At 37.7% G+C, this 15529-nt stretch overlaps 3 protein-coding genes across 5 annotated transcripts in view; 1 reads left to right on the forward strand and 2 right to left on the reverse strand.

Annotated features, from left to right (window-relative positions):
* Positions 1-523, reverse strand: part of LOC149785023 (DNA polymerase delta catalytic subunit-like) — a 113951-nt gene extending 113428 nt beyond the window's left edge. For 2 of the 3 annotated variants that reach the window (XM_089978724.1, XM_089978726.1), the window contains exon 1: positions 458-523. The gene's annotated coding sequence lies outside the window, so the exon portion shown is untranslated. The remainder of the gene's footprint in view (positions 1-457) is intronic. The other variant, XM_089978725.1, reaches the window with a different exon arrangement.
* Positions 524-3894: 3371 nt separating this feature from the next.
* Positions 3895-4335, reverse strand: LOC149785024 (protein CFDP2-like). The gene has a single exon (XM_089931270.1). It carries the CDS (start codon positions 4333-4335, stop codon positions 3895-3897), a length of 441 nt encoding a protein of 146 aa, XP_089787396.1.
* Positions 4336-7231: 2896 nt separating this feature from the next.
* Positions 7232-15529, forward strand: part of LOC149785025 (uncharacterized) — a 33218-nt gene continuing 24920 nt past the window's right edge. Inside the window, exon 1 of the mRNA XM_089978727.1 lies at positions 7232-7794. Coding sequence (XP_089834853.1) covers positions 7656-7794 — 139 coding nt within the window. The 5' untranslated portion in view covers positions 7232-7655. The remainder of the gene's footprint in view (positions 7795-15529) is intronic.

A 15529-nucleotide genomic window follows, 5' to 3' on the forward strand; every position in this document is an offset into this window, starting at 1 on the left:
TACAACAGCTTTCATTATTTGTTCTAATTAAAACTGAAGCTACACTATTGATCTAACTTTCAAGCGTTATATACTCGATTCATTTTCATGCAAATGGGGTCATATTTTTCCCCAAATTGAAGGAAAAAAAGAATTTTGGGAATTGCAGCAATCCATCCACTCGTCATATCCAGAAAAATCACGCCAAGCAGCACAACAAAATCAGTTCTTTTTTTATTATTGTTGGATGCATCCCAATTAAAAACAGATTCGTTTACTTGTAAAATCCGTCACTTCATTTTTTTTTAAATAGGTTCAGAGACTACTGTTTACGATAATAACGCTGCGTGCATATCAGTACTATAACACGGAAACACATGTCCCCTTCAGTAAATAATATCACAGTACAATATATCTAAATATGATTCGAAAAGAGATTTACGACCAAATATAATAATTATGATGAATGGTCTCTTACAAGAGGATTTCAAACTGGTACTTCAGCACAGAGAACTTTTCCCGCAAAACTGAAAGTGGCGGTAACTACGTTGGGACGATAATTTGGATTCAGGTGTGCACTAAAAAAAACCGAAACGTACCGAAACACCGGAACGCATTGAAAACACCGGAACGCACTTCATATACTGTATCATTGATTGTGTATATATAATTCATAAATAATTCAATATTAGTTTTATAATAGAGTAACATGTACTTTCGTTACTGCCAACAAGTGATGCAAACAGTGAATTTTGTAGGCAAGAACTGGAGAGCAAAGAAGCTGGAAATTACGCATTTTGGCGACAGTTTTGAATGTAAATAATTGTATTATTAATAGCGTGTATTACAATGCATTCATTAGTTTAATGCTTAAGCTATTAATAAAAAAATAATACTAATAATCATTTATTAAGTTCATTATTATATTATGATTAATAACAATGGATTTTTTTCTAATTTCAGATGACTGTCAAGCATAATGACAGCTTTTCGTTAACCATTTTTTTTAAACGTTGAGTGCAGTGAAAAAAATCGATGACTATTATTTATGCTATTGTGGGAAGAGTATAGGATATATATATATATATATATATATATATATAAAGAATACAAATCATATTGCGAACAACAGCCCTGTCAAGTGCACTGGATCACGTTTGTCAAGGATTGATTAAGATAAATGTAATAAACCGACTATGAACAGCGCAAAACTAGTAACTAGCTAGGCTTTATGTTGGCATCCGTTAGTCTCGAGAGACGATGGAAGTGATCCCATGAGAGATGTCCCGGTTGGTGGTTGTGCAGCGTCTGCTGTGGCTATGTAGTCCAACACGGGAGTGGCAGTCCTTGCTCACTTTCTGCACTTGAAGATTGCGTATGGTGTTGGTCGGAGCTGCTTCTTGTTCCTCTGCGATCGTTTTTCATCAGCTAGAAAGCGTAGCTTGTCCTCGTTGGTTTTCAGACCAGTGATCAGAGCATGTCGCCAGCTGCACCTGTCTAGATCGAGCTCTTCCCAAGTGTTGACATCGATGTCAAGGGCTTTCATGTCGTGCTTGCAAACATCCTTGAAGCGGCGATGTGTCCGTTTGATTGACTTTTTGCCAGAAGCCAGTTTCGAATAAAGAATGTCTTTGGGGATCCGTCTGTCATCCATCCGACGTACATGGCCCAGGCATCTGATGCGACGTTGGCGGAGGAGCGTGACCATACTGGGAATCTTGGCACGTTCAAATACCTCGTTATTTGTTACTCGATCGTTCCAGGTGATCCCGGGTATGCGTAGGAGGCATCGCATGTGAAAGGCGCTCAGTCTTTTCTCTTGCAAGGCGTACAGAGTCAAGGATTCAGTGGCGTACAGGAGAATGCTTAGCACGCAGGCACGGTACAGGGATATCTTAGTGTTCAGGGTCAGCATGTTGTTGTTCCACACTCTCTGCGGCAACCTGGAGAGAGTTGTTGATGCCTTTTCGATCCGCTTGTTGAGCTCAGCATCGAGCGAGAGGTTGTTGGTGATGGTAGAGCCGAGATACATGAACTGACTGACCATTTCAAGTTCATAGTTGTTGATGACGATGCTTGGGGGGTCCGCATCCTGAACCATCACGTTTGTTTTCTTTAGGCTGATGATCAACCCAAACTCATTGCATACTTTAGCAAAGCGGTCCATCAGGCGCTGTAGCTCAGCTTCTGTGTGAGTTGATAGAGCAGCATCGTCTGCGATGAGCATGTTCCTGATGGTTACTTCATGCTCTTTGCTCTTTGCCTTCAGTCGTGCCAGGTTGAACAGTCTTCCGTCTGATCGCGTGTGCAGGTAGATTCTTTCTGTGGACGTTTCAAAGGCGTGCTTGAACAGGACTGCGAAGAAGATGCCGAAGAACGTGGGGGCAAGGACGCAGCCCTGTTTCACTCCATTGCGGATGTCAAAGAGGTCGGATGTTGAGCCATCGTACCGCACTGTGTCTTTCATGTCATAGTGGAAGGACTAGATCATGCTTAGCAGCTTTGGAGGGCATCCATTTTTCGCCAGGATTGTGAAGAGTCCGTCTCTGCTGACCAGATCAAATTCCTTGTTGAGGTCTATAAAGGCCAGGAAGAGGGGTCTGTGTTGTTCTCTGCATTTCTCCTGCAGCTGCCTGACGGAGAAGATCATATCGATTGTGGACCTCTCTGCGCAGAACCCGCACTGCGACTCTGGATACACTCTGTCAGCAAGCGTCTGAAGTCTGTTCAGGATGACGCTTGCGAAAACTTTACCCACGATGCTGAGAAGGGATATGCCCCTGTAGTTTTGCATTCGCTTCTATCGCCCTTGTTCTTGTACAGGGTTACGATGTTAGCGTCTCTCATGTCCTGAGGCACTGCACCCTCATCCCAGCACTGGCAGAGGAGGTCATGCAGGTGTGTGAGCAGCACGCTACATCCGCACTTGATGACTTCTGCTGAGATGCCATCCTTCCCTAGGGCTTTACCTAATGACAGTTTCTCTAAGGCCTTCTTTAGTTAGGCTACAGTAGGTTTCTCCTCCAGTTCGGCCATGAGAGGGAGGTTTTCAATGGCATTGAGGGTATCACTGGTCACGTGGTTCTCTCCGGAGTGCAGTTCAGAGTAGTATTCCACACAACGTTCCGTATGATTGCCCTTGCTGTGGATGGTATCGCATGCGGCAGACTTCAGCGTTGCTGTCACTTTCTTCGTGGGACCCATTGCTTTCTTTATGCCAGCATACATGCCTCTGATGTTTCCGATATCTGCTGCTGACTGGATACTCTGACAGAGCTGAAGCCAGTATTCATTGGCATACTGCCTTGCTAATCTCTGTACTTTGCTTCTGGTAGACCTGTATGCCTGTAGTGTCTTCTGGCAGGGGATCGCTTGTATTGCAGGTGAGCACCGTTACGCTCTTCTATGGCTGGCATGAGTGTGACGGAGCTAGCCTCAAACTATTCATTGTTCTTTGATTGCTTCTTACCAAAGATCAGTGTGGCTGTGCTGTACACAGTCTCTCTGATGTCATCCCATCTTTCTTTGGCATTGCCGTTGGGAGGTTCTGAATCAAACGTCTTGGACTGAGCATAGGTGAATTACTCACCCTTGTCTGGATATGATGTTTTGCTCACATTAATGCGTGGTTTACCCTCTTGCCTAGAGCAATGGATCTTCTTCGGTTAAAGCTTAATTTTTTCAGCACATCAGGGAGCGGTCGGTGTCGCAGTCAGCGCTGTGGAAGGTACGGGTAAGAAGCACACCCTTCATGGCTGACCGTCTTGTAATGATCAAGTCCAGCTGGTGCCAGTGTTTAGACCGGGGATACCTCCAATACACTTTATGCTGTGGCTTTGTCTGAAAGAATGAATTGGTGATGCTGAGATCGTGGTACGCGCATATCTCTAGAAGGCGCTGCCCGTTTTCATTCATCTACCCAACGCCAAACTTGCCAAGACAGGAAGGCCAAGGGTCATAGTCTGCACACACCCTAACATTGAAGTCGCCCAGCAAAATCAAGTTCTCTTCCTTGGGAATTTTCATGATGAGCGAATTTAGCTCATCGTAGAACTCATCCTTGGTATCTGTGGAGGCGCTTAGTCTGAAAGCGTTAACACTGATCAGGTTGACAGGCCCGGTTGTGGAGCGGAGGATAAGGAATAGCAGTCTTCCATTTCCTTTTTGGCAGGATTCTATCGACCCCAGCAGAGTGTTCCTGAAAGCGAATTCAACACCAAAGTCACTGGTTTCGTCGGCGCTCTTTCCTTGCCAGAAGAACGTGTAGTTCTTTTCTCTGAGTGACCCGGAATCTGGTAATCGTGTCTCCTGTAGCGAGGCGATGTCGACATGGAGTTTTGCAAGTTCGTCATTCATGACTGAAGTCTTTCGAACATCACTGATTATCTGGAGATCATCTGAAATCCCAGTCAGCATGGTCCGGACATTACATGTACCTAGCTTGAGGATTGGAGGTTTCCTTGTTGGTTTTCTTTTGTTATTTCTTGGTACAGTAGTTGCAGTGCGCTTGTCAGGTACTCACGTACCTTAAGCCTTACGTACCCAGCAAGGCAGGCGAACTGTGGCGGGATGGCACCTTATTGGCTGGAGCCTGTACACTTTGAGGCGTGCGGTAGCTGTCCAGTGAAACCTGTTGGTCTCTCCCACCGTCAGAAGCTTCCCCTGGCGTCTTGCTCTACGCCAATCGAGTGGTGACTTATAACCGGTAAACTGTTGATTCCCGTGTTGTGTCGACGCTGTGGAGTGTCCTCTCTAGGGCGCAAGCCTGGGCAGTGTGATATGGAGAATCAACTGTTGCCCATGCAGCTGATCCACCCTCTCCAAGCAGCTGATTGGTCCAAGGGAAAGGACAAGCCGATACGTCATGGCACCAGCTGCGTCGCAGGAGTTGTCGAGATGACACTGAAAGCAATGCCAAGTCACCTTAGGGACTCCGTCTCCTGATTGTCTGTTGGGGTTTACTCCCTTAGCCGTTCCCATGAGAGGGTATAGTCGCAAAGGTTTGAAAATGGAATTTACCTTCTCCTAGATGGACGACTACCCAAGGTTAACGAGTCCCATCTGCCAGAAGCGTCTGGTTTTGAGTCGCCATAAACTCGCCTGTAATCCCTTCTCCAGTCAGCTTAAACGGGTTCCGCCACTCGTGAAGGCCTGGAGCTGGATTTGGTTGTCAGAGGCTCTATCAGACGCAAGCCATTGGGGGATTTCCAAGGGAACTGGGTGCTTATCTCCCACATTTTAACAAGTACCTGATCTTGTTCAAAATTAACTTAATTTATTTTGTAAACATCATAATACATAGTTATTAAACTCTGTGAGTGTTGATTCAATATTCAGATTTTTATTAATGTTATATATATATATATATATATATATATATATATATATATATATATATATATATATATATATATATATATATATATATATATATATATATATATATATATATATATGTATATGTGTGTGTGTGTGTGCGTGCGCGCGTGTGTGTTGTTTTCTTGAGAAATTGCTCATTCTTGCGATAACATCTGAAGCAACATGATTTGTATTGTTGTGTTCAGTGATTAATTTGGGTGGAATTATTCATTAATATTATTATTCACTGGAATTACAACGTGCTCAATAACATTCTAGGACAGAGACATTTACTTGGAATTATAGTGAAGTCAGACAATGACATCTTCGCTTATATTATTGTGATTCATCAAAAGGCTATTGACACATCTCCAGGTCACAGGCCACGACAGGCAGATGAACACAGTGTTGGATCTTATTTCGAACACCACAGGAATTTAATTAGAATTTTATTCATTAGGACTGGTTATATAATCTTTTTCGGACTAATTGGTAATTAATTCACAATAATAGAAGTTCTTTTTAAATGTTCACTTTATATTCTAGGAAAATAAAGTATTTGTTGAACTTTTTAAATAAAAAAAAAATGGGTTTTGGCTCTTTCCAGTTATTTAGCTTAAGACCACAGAGTTATAACACTAGTAATGCACTTCTCTAGTCTTTGAACTGTCTGTCCACCAAGTCACTCAGATAAGACAGATTCTGTCAAATGCTTTGATTTCCATTCTTTAATCTGCTTTAACACGTGGTTGACCGATTCATAATTGTTGTTCATCCATTCGCTGTCGATCAAATCCCATTTGTTGTGTCCTTTAACTTTGGTAACCAATTGATATTTCATACTTAACTGAAAATAGTCAATAAATTTTGAAGAAACTTCTCCACAGAAAGATTCCAATTTACCGCATTTCTCTTTAAAAAAAATTGTGTCGTCGGCGTACAAAATTCCTCCAAATCCGAAAATTTTGTCCAAAATAAGATTTCGGTCATTCTTGTCAACAGCGTCGTCCTTAAGTTTTAGTGTAGTATTTCCACAAACTTTCCAAGTTGCATTTGTCTTGCATTAAAACAGGTCCACTCGACATTTCGATTTTTTATTACTTGAAGTCGTTATCATGTTATTGTGAGGAATATATTAATCTCTTGTAAGCATGAAGACGATGCTTATTCTATAACGACATTTAAAAATAGTTTGAACGATAACTTCAGTAAAAATAATTACAAAAAAGAATAATATTTGTTTTTCATTTAAATCTCTTGATAAAGCTACTCCTGCACGATACTCGTCACCTTCCGAAGCAAAGGATTTGCAAAAGAAGTTCAGTAATTTCAATACACTTCCTATGGTACCATTATTTACAACGACCTGTCAAATCAATATGAGTAAAAAGAAAATTTGTATAATTTTGATCGTCACTTGTACAATGATGTTTTAAAATAAAAGCACCAAATTATTTTGCCGTAAACATCAAACAATACTTCTTATTTTTAATTATTTAAATTAACTTCTGTGCTTTGATGTCCGGACAAAGCAGATCAATGACGAATTATTAATTAAACGTAGTAGCTTTACCCTATTACCCTAAATAAATCGTACTGTAAATTATGCTTTAATTTTGTATTAAATTGTCTTCAGTAACTATAGTACACCTGACTCTATTATATAACTACTATTAAATTTTTAAAGTTATGAATTATTCATACACAACCAGTATAAAGCCATCGTATATACGATATAATTAAAGTACGATTTTGTGTTTTCGATGCGTTCCGGTGTTTTGGTGCGTTTCCGTGTTTCTGTGCACCGTGCATGAAGTCTTTTTCTCTAGTCTGGTACCCTGCTTACTTGCACAAGGCAGGGATCATTGGAAGTAGGAACCAGACTACAGACAAGGTAACCTTTCTGTTCAATTGATACATCACTCGGCCATTTCCGTCAATGCTGCGCAATAACCTCGGAACTATTTGTAGGAATATGCATGTTGTGTTTGGTGATGCATACCTGGCAGAGTTCACCACAGCAGTTGCTGAGATTGTTCCGACTGTAACTTTATTTCCTTCCTTCGCCATAATGTTCCATGAGAACGCAAGTAGAACACAATATAGTTATCAACAGTGACCATATACATGCGAGGCTAAGTTTTTTTGATTGACTTGACGGAAATGTCCGAGCGCTGTTCCGATCGAGTGAAAGTGTGAAAAATAGCAACGTGCCTTTCCGTCATTGCTCGAAAAAATACGATATTAGCCGATTGAGCGTAAACAGAACGTGTCCAATTGACACAACAATCAGCTGATTCAAACCAATTTTCTGTAAAATGGCAACATCGTTTAGTAGATTTCGCGCAGAAGAAGCAAAGAAGCATCTCACTACAAAATGGATGGGTCAGAAAATTATTTACAAGAAAAGCACAGAAACCACAATGGATGATGCTGAGAAGGGTGCAATAGTTCAAGGTAAATATAGGCCTAGTTCTACAAATTACAATGTAAGATATATGTTTTTGTTCTAGTGCCATCACTCACCCCCTACAAAACTATCGGGTGATGTGTCTTACGTTGTAGGACTAATATAGGCCTAACAGCAAGCAGTCCTACATGGAAGACCATGGGAGACATTGTAGGACTAAACAAAAGCAGAAAACAACGTCTGTTTGTAAATGCCATTACATAATCTGCTTTTGGAAAACGCGTTGTCTTCTCAAATTTTTTTTATGTTCATTAGATAATCTCCAATATTTTCTGCACGAATCCCCAAATTTAGTTAATAAATTATTTAAAGTATTTTTAAGAATGGTTTTTATAAAATATCTTAAGTTGGAAAGATAAGAATTCAGCTTATCGAAGGTAAGATTGTATCTCTGTGCACAAATAATCCTATTGTCAGTGGCACTTATTATATACTCTCTTCAGAATACAATGAACTTAGAAAATATACAGTCAGACAATTCTTGATGAACTTGATGTTCATAATGAAAGTTTACCATGATCATCTTGTATCTCCACAATCTGTCACGAAAATTTACCTCGATCATCTTGTATCTCCACAATCTGCCATGAAAATTTACCACAATCTAGTATCTCCACAATCTGCCATGAAAATTTACACGATCATATTGTATCTCCACAATCTGCCATGAAAATTTACCATGATCATCTTGTATCTCCACAATCTGCCATGAAAATTTACCTCGATCATCTTGTATCTCCACAATCTGCCATGAAAATTTACCACGATCTTGTATCTCCACAATCTGCCATGAAAATTTACACGATCATCTTGTATCTCAACAATCTGCCATGAAAATTTACCATGATCATCTTGTATCTCCACAATCTGCCATGAAAATTTACCACGATCATCTTGTATCTACCACAATCTGCCATGAAATTTTACCACGATCATCTTGTATCTACCACAATCTGCCATGAAAATTTACCATGATCATCTTGTATCTACCACAATCTGCCATGAAAATTTACCTCAATCATCTTTTATCTACCACAATCTGCCATGAAAATTTACCTCGTTCATCTTGAATCTACCACAATCTGCCATGAAAATTTACCATGATCACCTTGTATCTACCACAATCTGCCATGAAAATTCCAAAATTGATCTTGAAAATGCCACACCTCTTTGCTGTGTTTTATAAGTATGCATTTAATACAAGGACACATAATAAGTTGTTGTTTGGGTTTAATGCCATTTCTCAGTGCAGGATAGGCTATACATAGAACCAGTATTACTGGTGGAGGACTAGTCTGAGAAATCAACCCCCCAAATCTGTGTTGATACTGATGGACGATATGTAGGTCTGATGTCACCTGTTCATTAAAATGTGCAATTTTGCTGCCTGCAAATCCTTTGGAACAAACCTGCGTACACTTTAGACACATATTGGTAATTGGTAACAACCATATCGAGCACAAAATGGCCACAGGACAGAGTGTTGTGCTATTCCATGTGGATAAACAAGTCACAAAACATAAGATTTGCTCTGGAAATATAATTTACATGTCACCAAAATAACCCTTCAGCCAACAGTAGCTCCACAGCCATGAGAAATACTGGTAAGTATATAAAATATACATAGATGTGTGCAGAGAAAAGTGTCCACAGACATGTTTTAATGAATAGGTGATATCAGCCCCTAAATCCAAAAATCAATATCATCATGGGGTAGTGGCTGATTTATTGGCCTAGTAGAAGACAGACCCAGTAAATCCCCATTAAGAACCACTGACCCACAGGTAGATACTGCCAGGCTTTCTCTTCATGCCCATATTTGCCAAGTAAAGACTCATACCCATGCAGACAGAGTTGAAATGGCAGTAACATAAGTAATCCAGATATTATCTCAGTAATATTAATAATATAAGTTGAAATACTTCTTCTAAAATTGACATTTTGGCACATGCCCATAGTTTACACATGATTCAGAGTCACTGACATGCACTGTTAATGGAGGTATGACCAAAGGGATTTTATTGTGAGAAAAAGATAAAATGTACAAGACAGAATTGTCAGAAGGTAACACAGTCAACAGTTACTAGGATCAGGTTTTTATTTAACAAGAAGTTGGGGGTGAGAATTTGGAAAACATATCAATATCAGGGCAAGCTTCTGAGATTCAGGCAGTCATGACAAATCTAGGTAACGTGATGATTTTTTTCTGTGTCAGCATCATGACAAATATGTAATGCAGATTCAGCACATTTACTTATGGTATGATCAATGGCGGAAGATGGCTGCCCTTCATTTAGTAATGGTTAGCCAGTCATATTCAGTATGAAAGGGAAATGGATATTGATGAGTGATATATATGTATGGAGAGAAAACCTGGATGTGAGAATACACATGCAGGGATGGAGACCAGATAGAGTTAGGAGATACAAGATATGAATTGGGAACTTAATAGAGAAACTTCAAAAAGGGACAATAGAGATAGAAACAATATTATTATAGCAACTGTATCAAGAAACCATGTAGCTAAACTGCAGTGTAGAACTTGGAGTGGTGGAAAGAACTTTAGTGTGGGTATTTTTACATATAAACAGTAATTTGCCAATATGACTTACTGTTTTAAATATTATACCACTGCGGCCGTCCCCTCCCCCAAAGTCAGATGAAGAGAACACAATGGGTCGGAGAGAAATAGTCTTTTATCATTATGTGTTATGTATAATTGTATTTTGTAACTTTCCTTCTCCAGAATCAAGTTCATTGTAACTAGGGCCAAACAACATAATACATAGCTAAACTTTTCTCAGTGAGTGTGGACGAAATATTCTGATCATTATTAATGTAAACATGTTTATCTTAATCTGAGTCCAGGACATTGGAATTCCCCCATGGAATAACCTGGTTTACCTGATGATGTTTACCATGTTTCTTAATATAATTTTTGTAATAGATTTTGGATTGCTCCAGTGGCCTAGTGATTAGAGCGTCCACCTCAGATGCAGGAGGTCGTGGGTTCAAACCCACGCCGAGTCATACCAAAGCCTTATAAAAATGGTACTAACAACTGTCTTGCTAGGCACTCAGCATTAGTGTTAGGACTGGTTGGCCTGGTGTTAGTATAATGTGACTGGGAGGGACAACATGCTGCATGTCAGCGGCTTGTTGCCCCAGTGCTAGACATCACTATAAACTGCCACACTGCAGACATCGTAGTGATATGACTGAAAACTTGTTGAAGCTACTTTAAAAATCCAAATCATTCAGACACACTGTAACAGATTTTATCTTCTTGACAGCTTAGATTTGTATAGAAATGGGATTTTGACCCTCATCCTGGTTCTATTTTTGTGTCTTAGATTTTATCAAATGTTGTAAGCTTGAAAACTTACTCATTCTTGCAATAACATCTGAATTAGAATCATTTGTATTGTTTGTGTTAAGTATTTCATTGGGTGGTATTACTTATTCAAATTATGATTCACTGGAAATACCATGTGCTCAGAAGGAATATTCTTGGTCTGGGACATTAACACAGAATTATAGTGAATCCAGACAAGGGCATCATGGATTATATTATTATGATTCATCAAAAGACTGTTGGGACATCTCCACATCACAGGCACATCATCACATTCAGAATTGAACCCTTTTTTGAACACCACTGCAATTTAATTAGAACTTTATTCTTTAGGACTGGTGATATTACTTTTTGGACTATTTGGGATTTAATTCACAATACTGTAAGTTCTTATTACATTTTCAATTTCTGTATTAGGGAAATATTATGTGTTGAATTTTACAAAACTTGTTGGTTTTCACACATTTCTTTTACTTAGTTTTAAGACCATAGAGTTGTAACAAAATATTTCAAAATTTTATTTCATAATTTTAAAATATATCAGCCAACACATAAATGTTGATAAATATTAAACAAATAATGCTATAAAATCCCTTGAATCAATTGAACTGATAAGTACTACCTCAGCATATGTCCATATGAAAAAAGCATGAATATATATGTAAGAAATTCATTCATTAGTGTATACTACTTAATTAACCATAATATATATTAAAAAAGACAATTGCTAGTATATGCATGTTTGTATATACATCATTACAGAAATAATCATAAACTTTAAATATTAGTCCTATTAGCATTAAATGTGAAATTTAGCAAATAGATAACAATATATATATATATATATATATATATATATATATATATATATATATATATATATATATATATATATAGAGAGAGAGAGAGAGAGAGAGAGAGAGAGAGAGAGAGAGAGAGAGAGAAAGATGATAAGGGATGCGTTAATTGTAACATACCAATTTATTAATACATTACCATAATGAAATAGTAGATTTGTGGCATGTATTTCATTGATATATTCCAGTAAACAGAATATACACAAGCTACAGAAATATTTATTGCTGCACTCAATATCACTGATACTAGTGTTGGCTTGCCTAACATTGTGATTGTTGTTATGAGTCTATGCTCTTAAAATAAGTAACAGAAAAGAGTGAAGACAACAAGCTTTGTAAAATTTAACAAATAATTTATTTCCCTAGAATACAAAGTGAAAAATCGGAAAAAAATGTATTGTGAATTAAATCCAATAATTAAAGACACAAGTCCTAGTAATAAAAAGTCCTGAATAAAACTCAGTTTAAGTCCTGAAGAGATCCAAAATTGAAGGCAATGGTGCGTCTGTTATAGCCTGCAAAGTGCCGATGTATCAACTGTCTCTTGTTCAATCACAGAAATATTATACCAGGTTTGAATTCAGTATAAATTCCAATGAATGTCTTTATCCAAGAATTTTATCAGAGCACTTTTGTATTTCTAGAGAAAATAATCACTTGAATTCAAAATTTGAAGAAAATAAAATTCAGCCCAAACTGGTCACAACATAATACTTAAAGTGCTAGATGTTAAAGCACAACTGGTAAAATCCTTACAGTCACAAGATAATATAGCTTTCTGCTTGACCTCAGGTCACAATTAGCATTTTCTAAAAACAACCATTACCTAATGGACAATAACCTTCTAGAATGAGCTAATGATCCATGTCTGTTTATAACACAATAGCCTGTAAAATTCATTTAGGAATCTCCAAAACCCTGACCCTGATCAACACATTTACCCCTTCTTGTTTACCTGAATAATAATCATGATAATAAGCTCATAGAGAATAATGAAGCTATTATTAGTTGTTTACATAAATGAAAAATTTTATTTAAAAAAGTCAGTCAGGTCAAGCAGAAATGAACTCAATTTTGGACAAGGTGAAGTCCAGCAGACAATGTTACATTACAATAACATGTAATGAAAAAACTTTTTAAAACTAACAGACAAACAATTAAATATACATAACAGTGTGTTGAAGTTTCTTCTCTGGTTTGACTGCATTAAGCAGGATTCCTTGCTTTCTATTTTCCATAGCTGGCCAAGGTTTGAAAAAAAAATTGGAAGAATTATGAAAATCAATTAAAAAATAGCTGTTACTTTTGTTCTCACTTTCTATTATTGCAAGCACACTTTAAAATTAATGTAATAAAGTGAATAATTGTACAAGTTACTCTTGTGTGAGCAGGGTGATAAGAACTGATAACAACTATACTTGTTTATACTCTGTATCACAGAAATAATCATGTGACAAGAAATGTGTTGATAATAATAGTAATAATAATAATAATAATAATAATAATAATAATGCTTTATTTACAGAGGGTGACTCATTAGTCAAGGACTATTCTTCCTTAAGGCCCTCTTAAGGAGAGTATCACAATGCACATTATATGAAGATACCAATAATTACTGTTTATTTTAACATGTTTAGTATTAAAATACTAAATTCCATTATCTATTGGAAACACATACATGCTCATGATATCTCTTCTTAAATACTCTAATATTTTCAGCAGATTTTATATGTAGTGGAAGCTTGTTCCACAGAACTGTACCAGAGTGTTTGAAGCTCCTTTTAAATTGCTCTGTTTTTGGTTTTGGTGCTAGAAGGTTTCCATGTGATATTGATCTCAACTGGTATTGTGTTGAAAAAGGCCTGAATGAGTCCTGAAGATACTCTGGTGCAGTTCCATGTAGACATTTATATTAAAGAACTGCCTTGTGATAATCTATCCTATTATATATTGTGAACCATTTGAGTTCTGTAAATAATGCTTTTGAGGGATGATCAATAGATGCATCTAAAATTATATGTGCTGCTCATTTCTGAAGTTTATAAATCCTGTCAAGCTCAGATTTAGCAGTTTCTCCATACTTTGGAACAATAATCCATTGTTGAAAGAATATATGACTTGTAGTATAGATTGTGAGTTTCCATAGGTAAATATTTCTTGATTCCGCTGAGTAGGGCAATTTTCGATGTCAGTGTTTTACAAAGCTTATCGCTTTTCATGTTTGACATTTTCTAATGGATGATTATTTATTGCAAGAGATAGTTCTGAGTTCCCTGACTTGTGTAGCTTTTGTGATGTCCCCAAAATCATACATTTTGTTTTACATTCATTAATTACCATCCTATTTTGTTGTGCCCATTTTTGGACTCTAATATGGTCTGAGTTTAATCTTGTTTGGATAACATCAGTATCAGAACTAGATGCATACAAGGTTGCATCATCTGCAAACAAATCTGTGTCTGTGGATTCATTATTTAATGGTAAGGGGCCCCGAGTGGCCGAGTGGTCTAAAGCGCTCTCCGTTACGGATCACTGCCATCTCACCTCTGTCTGCGTGGGTTCGAGTCTCGGATTCGGCTAATGTGGGTATGTGAGAAAGCTTGCCAGTAGCTTCTCGTGGGTCGGTGGTTCTTTCCGGGGTTTTCCCGGGTTCTTCCTCCACCATTAATACTGGCCGCCATGCATAGCCTATCGTGTGCTGAAAAATGGCGTTAAACCCTACAACAACAACAACAACAACAACATTTAATGGTAGATCATTGATATAGATGAGGATGAGGAGAGGGCCTAAAACTGAGCCTTGAGGGACCCCTGAATGAATAGTGCAAGTTTGAGAGCTAATATTGCCAATGCTTGCTTGTTGAGACCTTTGGTTTAGGTATGATCTAAACCAGTTTAAAGAAGGATTGTCAAATTTAATTTGTCCATGATGCACAGTTAATCGAGAAATGAGATTGCCATTTTCATCATTGGGGCTTTCCAATTTTCCCAGACAATGGATCTGAAAATAATGTATGGTCAATGTTATTCATGTGATAGATTTATATATGGTAATTTATTACTTATTTATATTACATGAATAAGTGGATTTTTCAAGAGAAAAAGAAATTCATAATTAGCTGATATTTTTGTTCCTCTCAAGCACTTGTTTCAGCAGACGTTGTTAATATTTTGACCAAAGAATTTCATCAACCTTGTTGTCACTTGCTTGTTGCAGTGATAGCTTGTTGACCTATTGTGCAAGAGAACCAAGTTCAAATCCCACTATGAATTTAGTTGCTTTTCTTCCATTTATTATATATTTCCAAGTGTGTTCTTTCTTACCTATAATTAGGACAGAGAGAGTTATGTTAATATTTACATTTTCTGTTTGAATGTACATTAAATGCAGAACATAAACGGTGAAGAGCTGACACTATCGTAACAATCAGCTACTTTAAGCTGTTATATCCTTTAGCTAGCCGACTTGTTTGAGGGTCAAATAAAAAGAAAATTTACTTGTCCCAAGTG

This window comes from Sinohyriopsis cumingii, chromosome 13 (assembly GCF_028554795.1).
Source record: "Sinohyriopsis cumingii isolate HCF-2022 chromosome 13, ASM2855479v2, whole genome shotgun sequence".
Classification (NCBI taxonomy): domain Eukaryota; kingdom Metazoa; phylum Mollusca; class Bivalvia; order Unionida; family Unionidae; genus Sinohyriopsis; species Sinohyriopsis cumingii.

Coding starts and splice junctions, on each gene's coding strand:
- LOC149785024 (XM_089931270.1), bottom strand. CDS start 4,335: ATGAATGACGAACTTGCAAAACTCCATGTCGACATCGCCTCGCTACAG.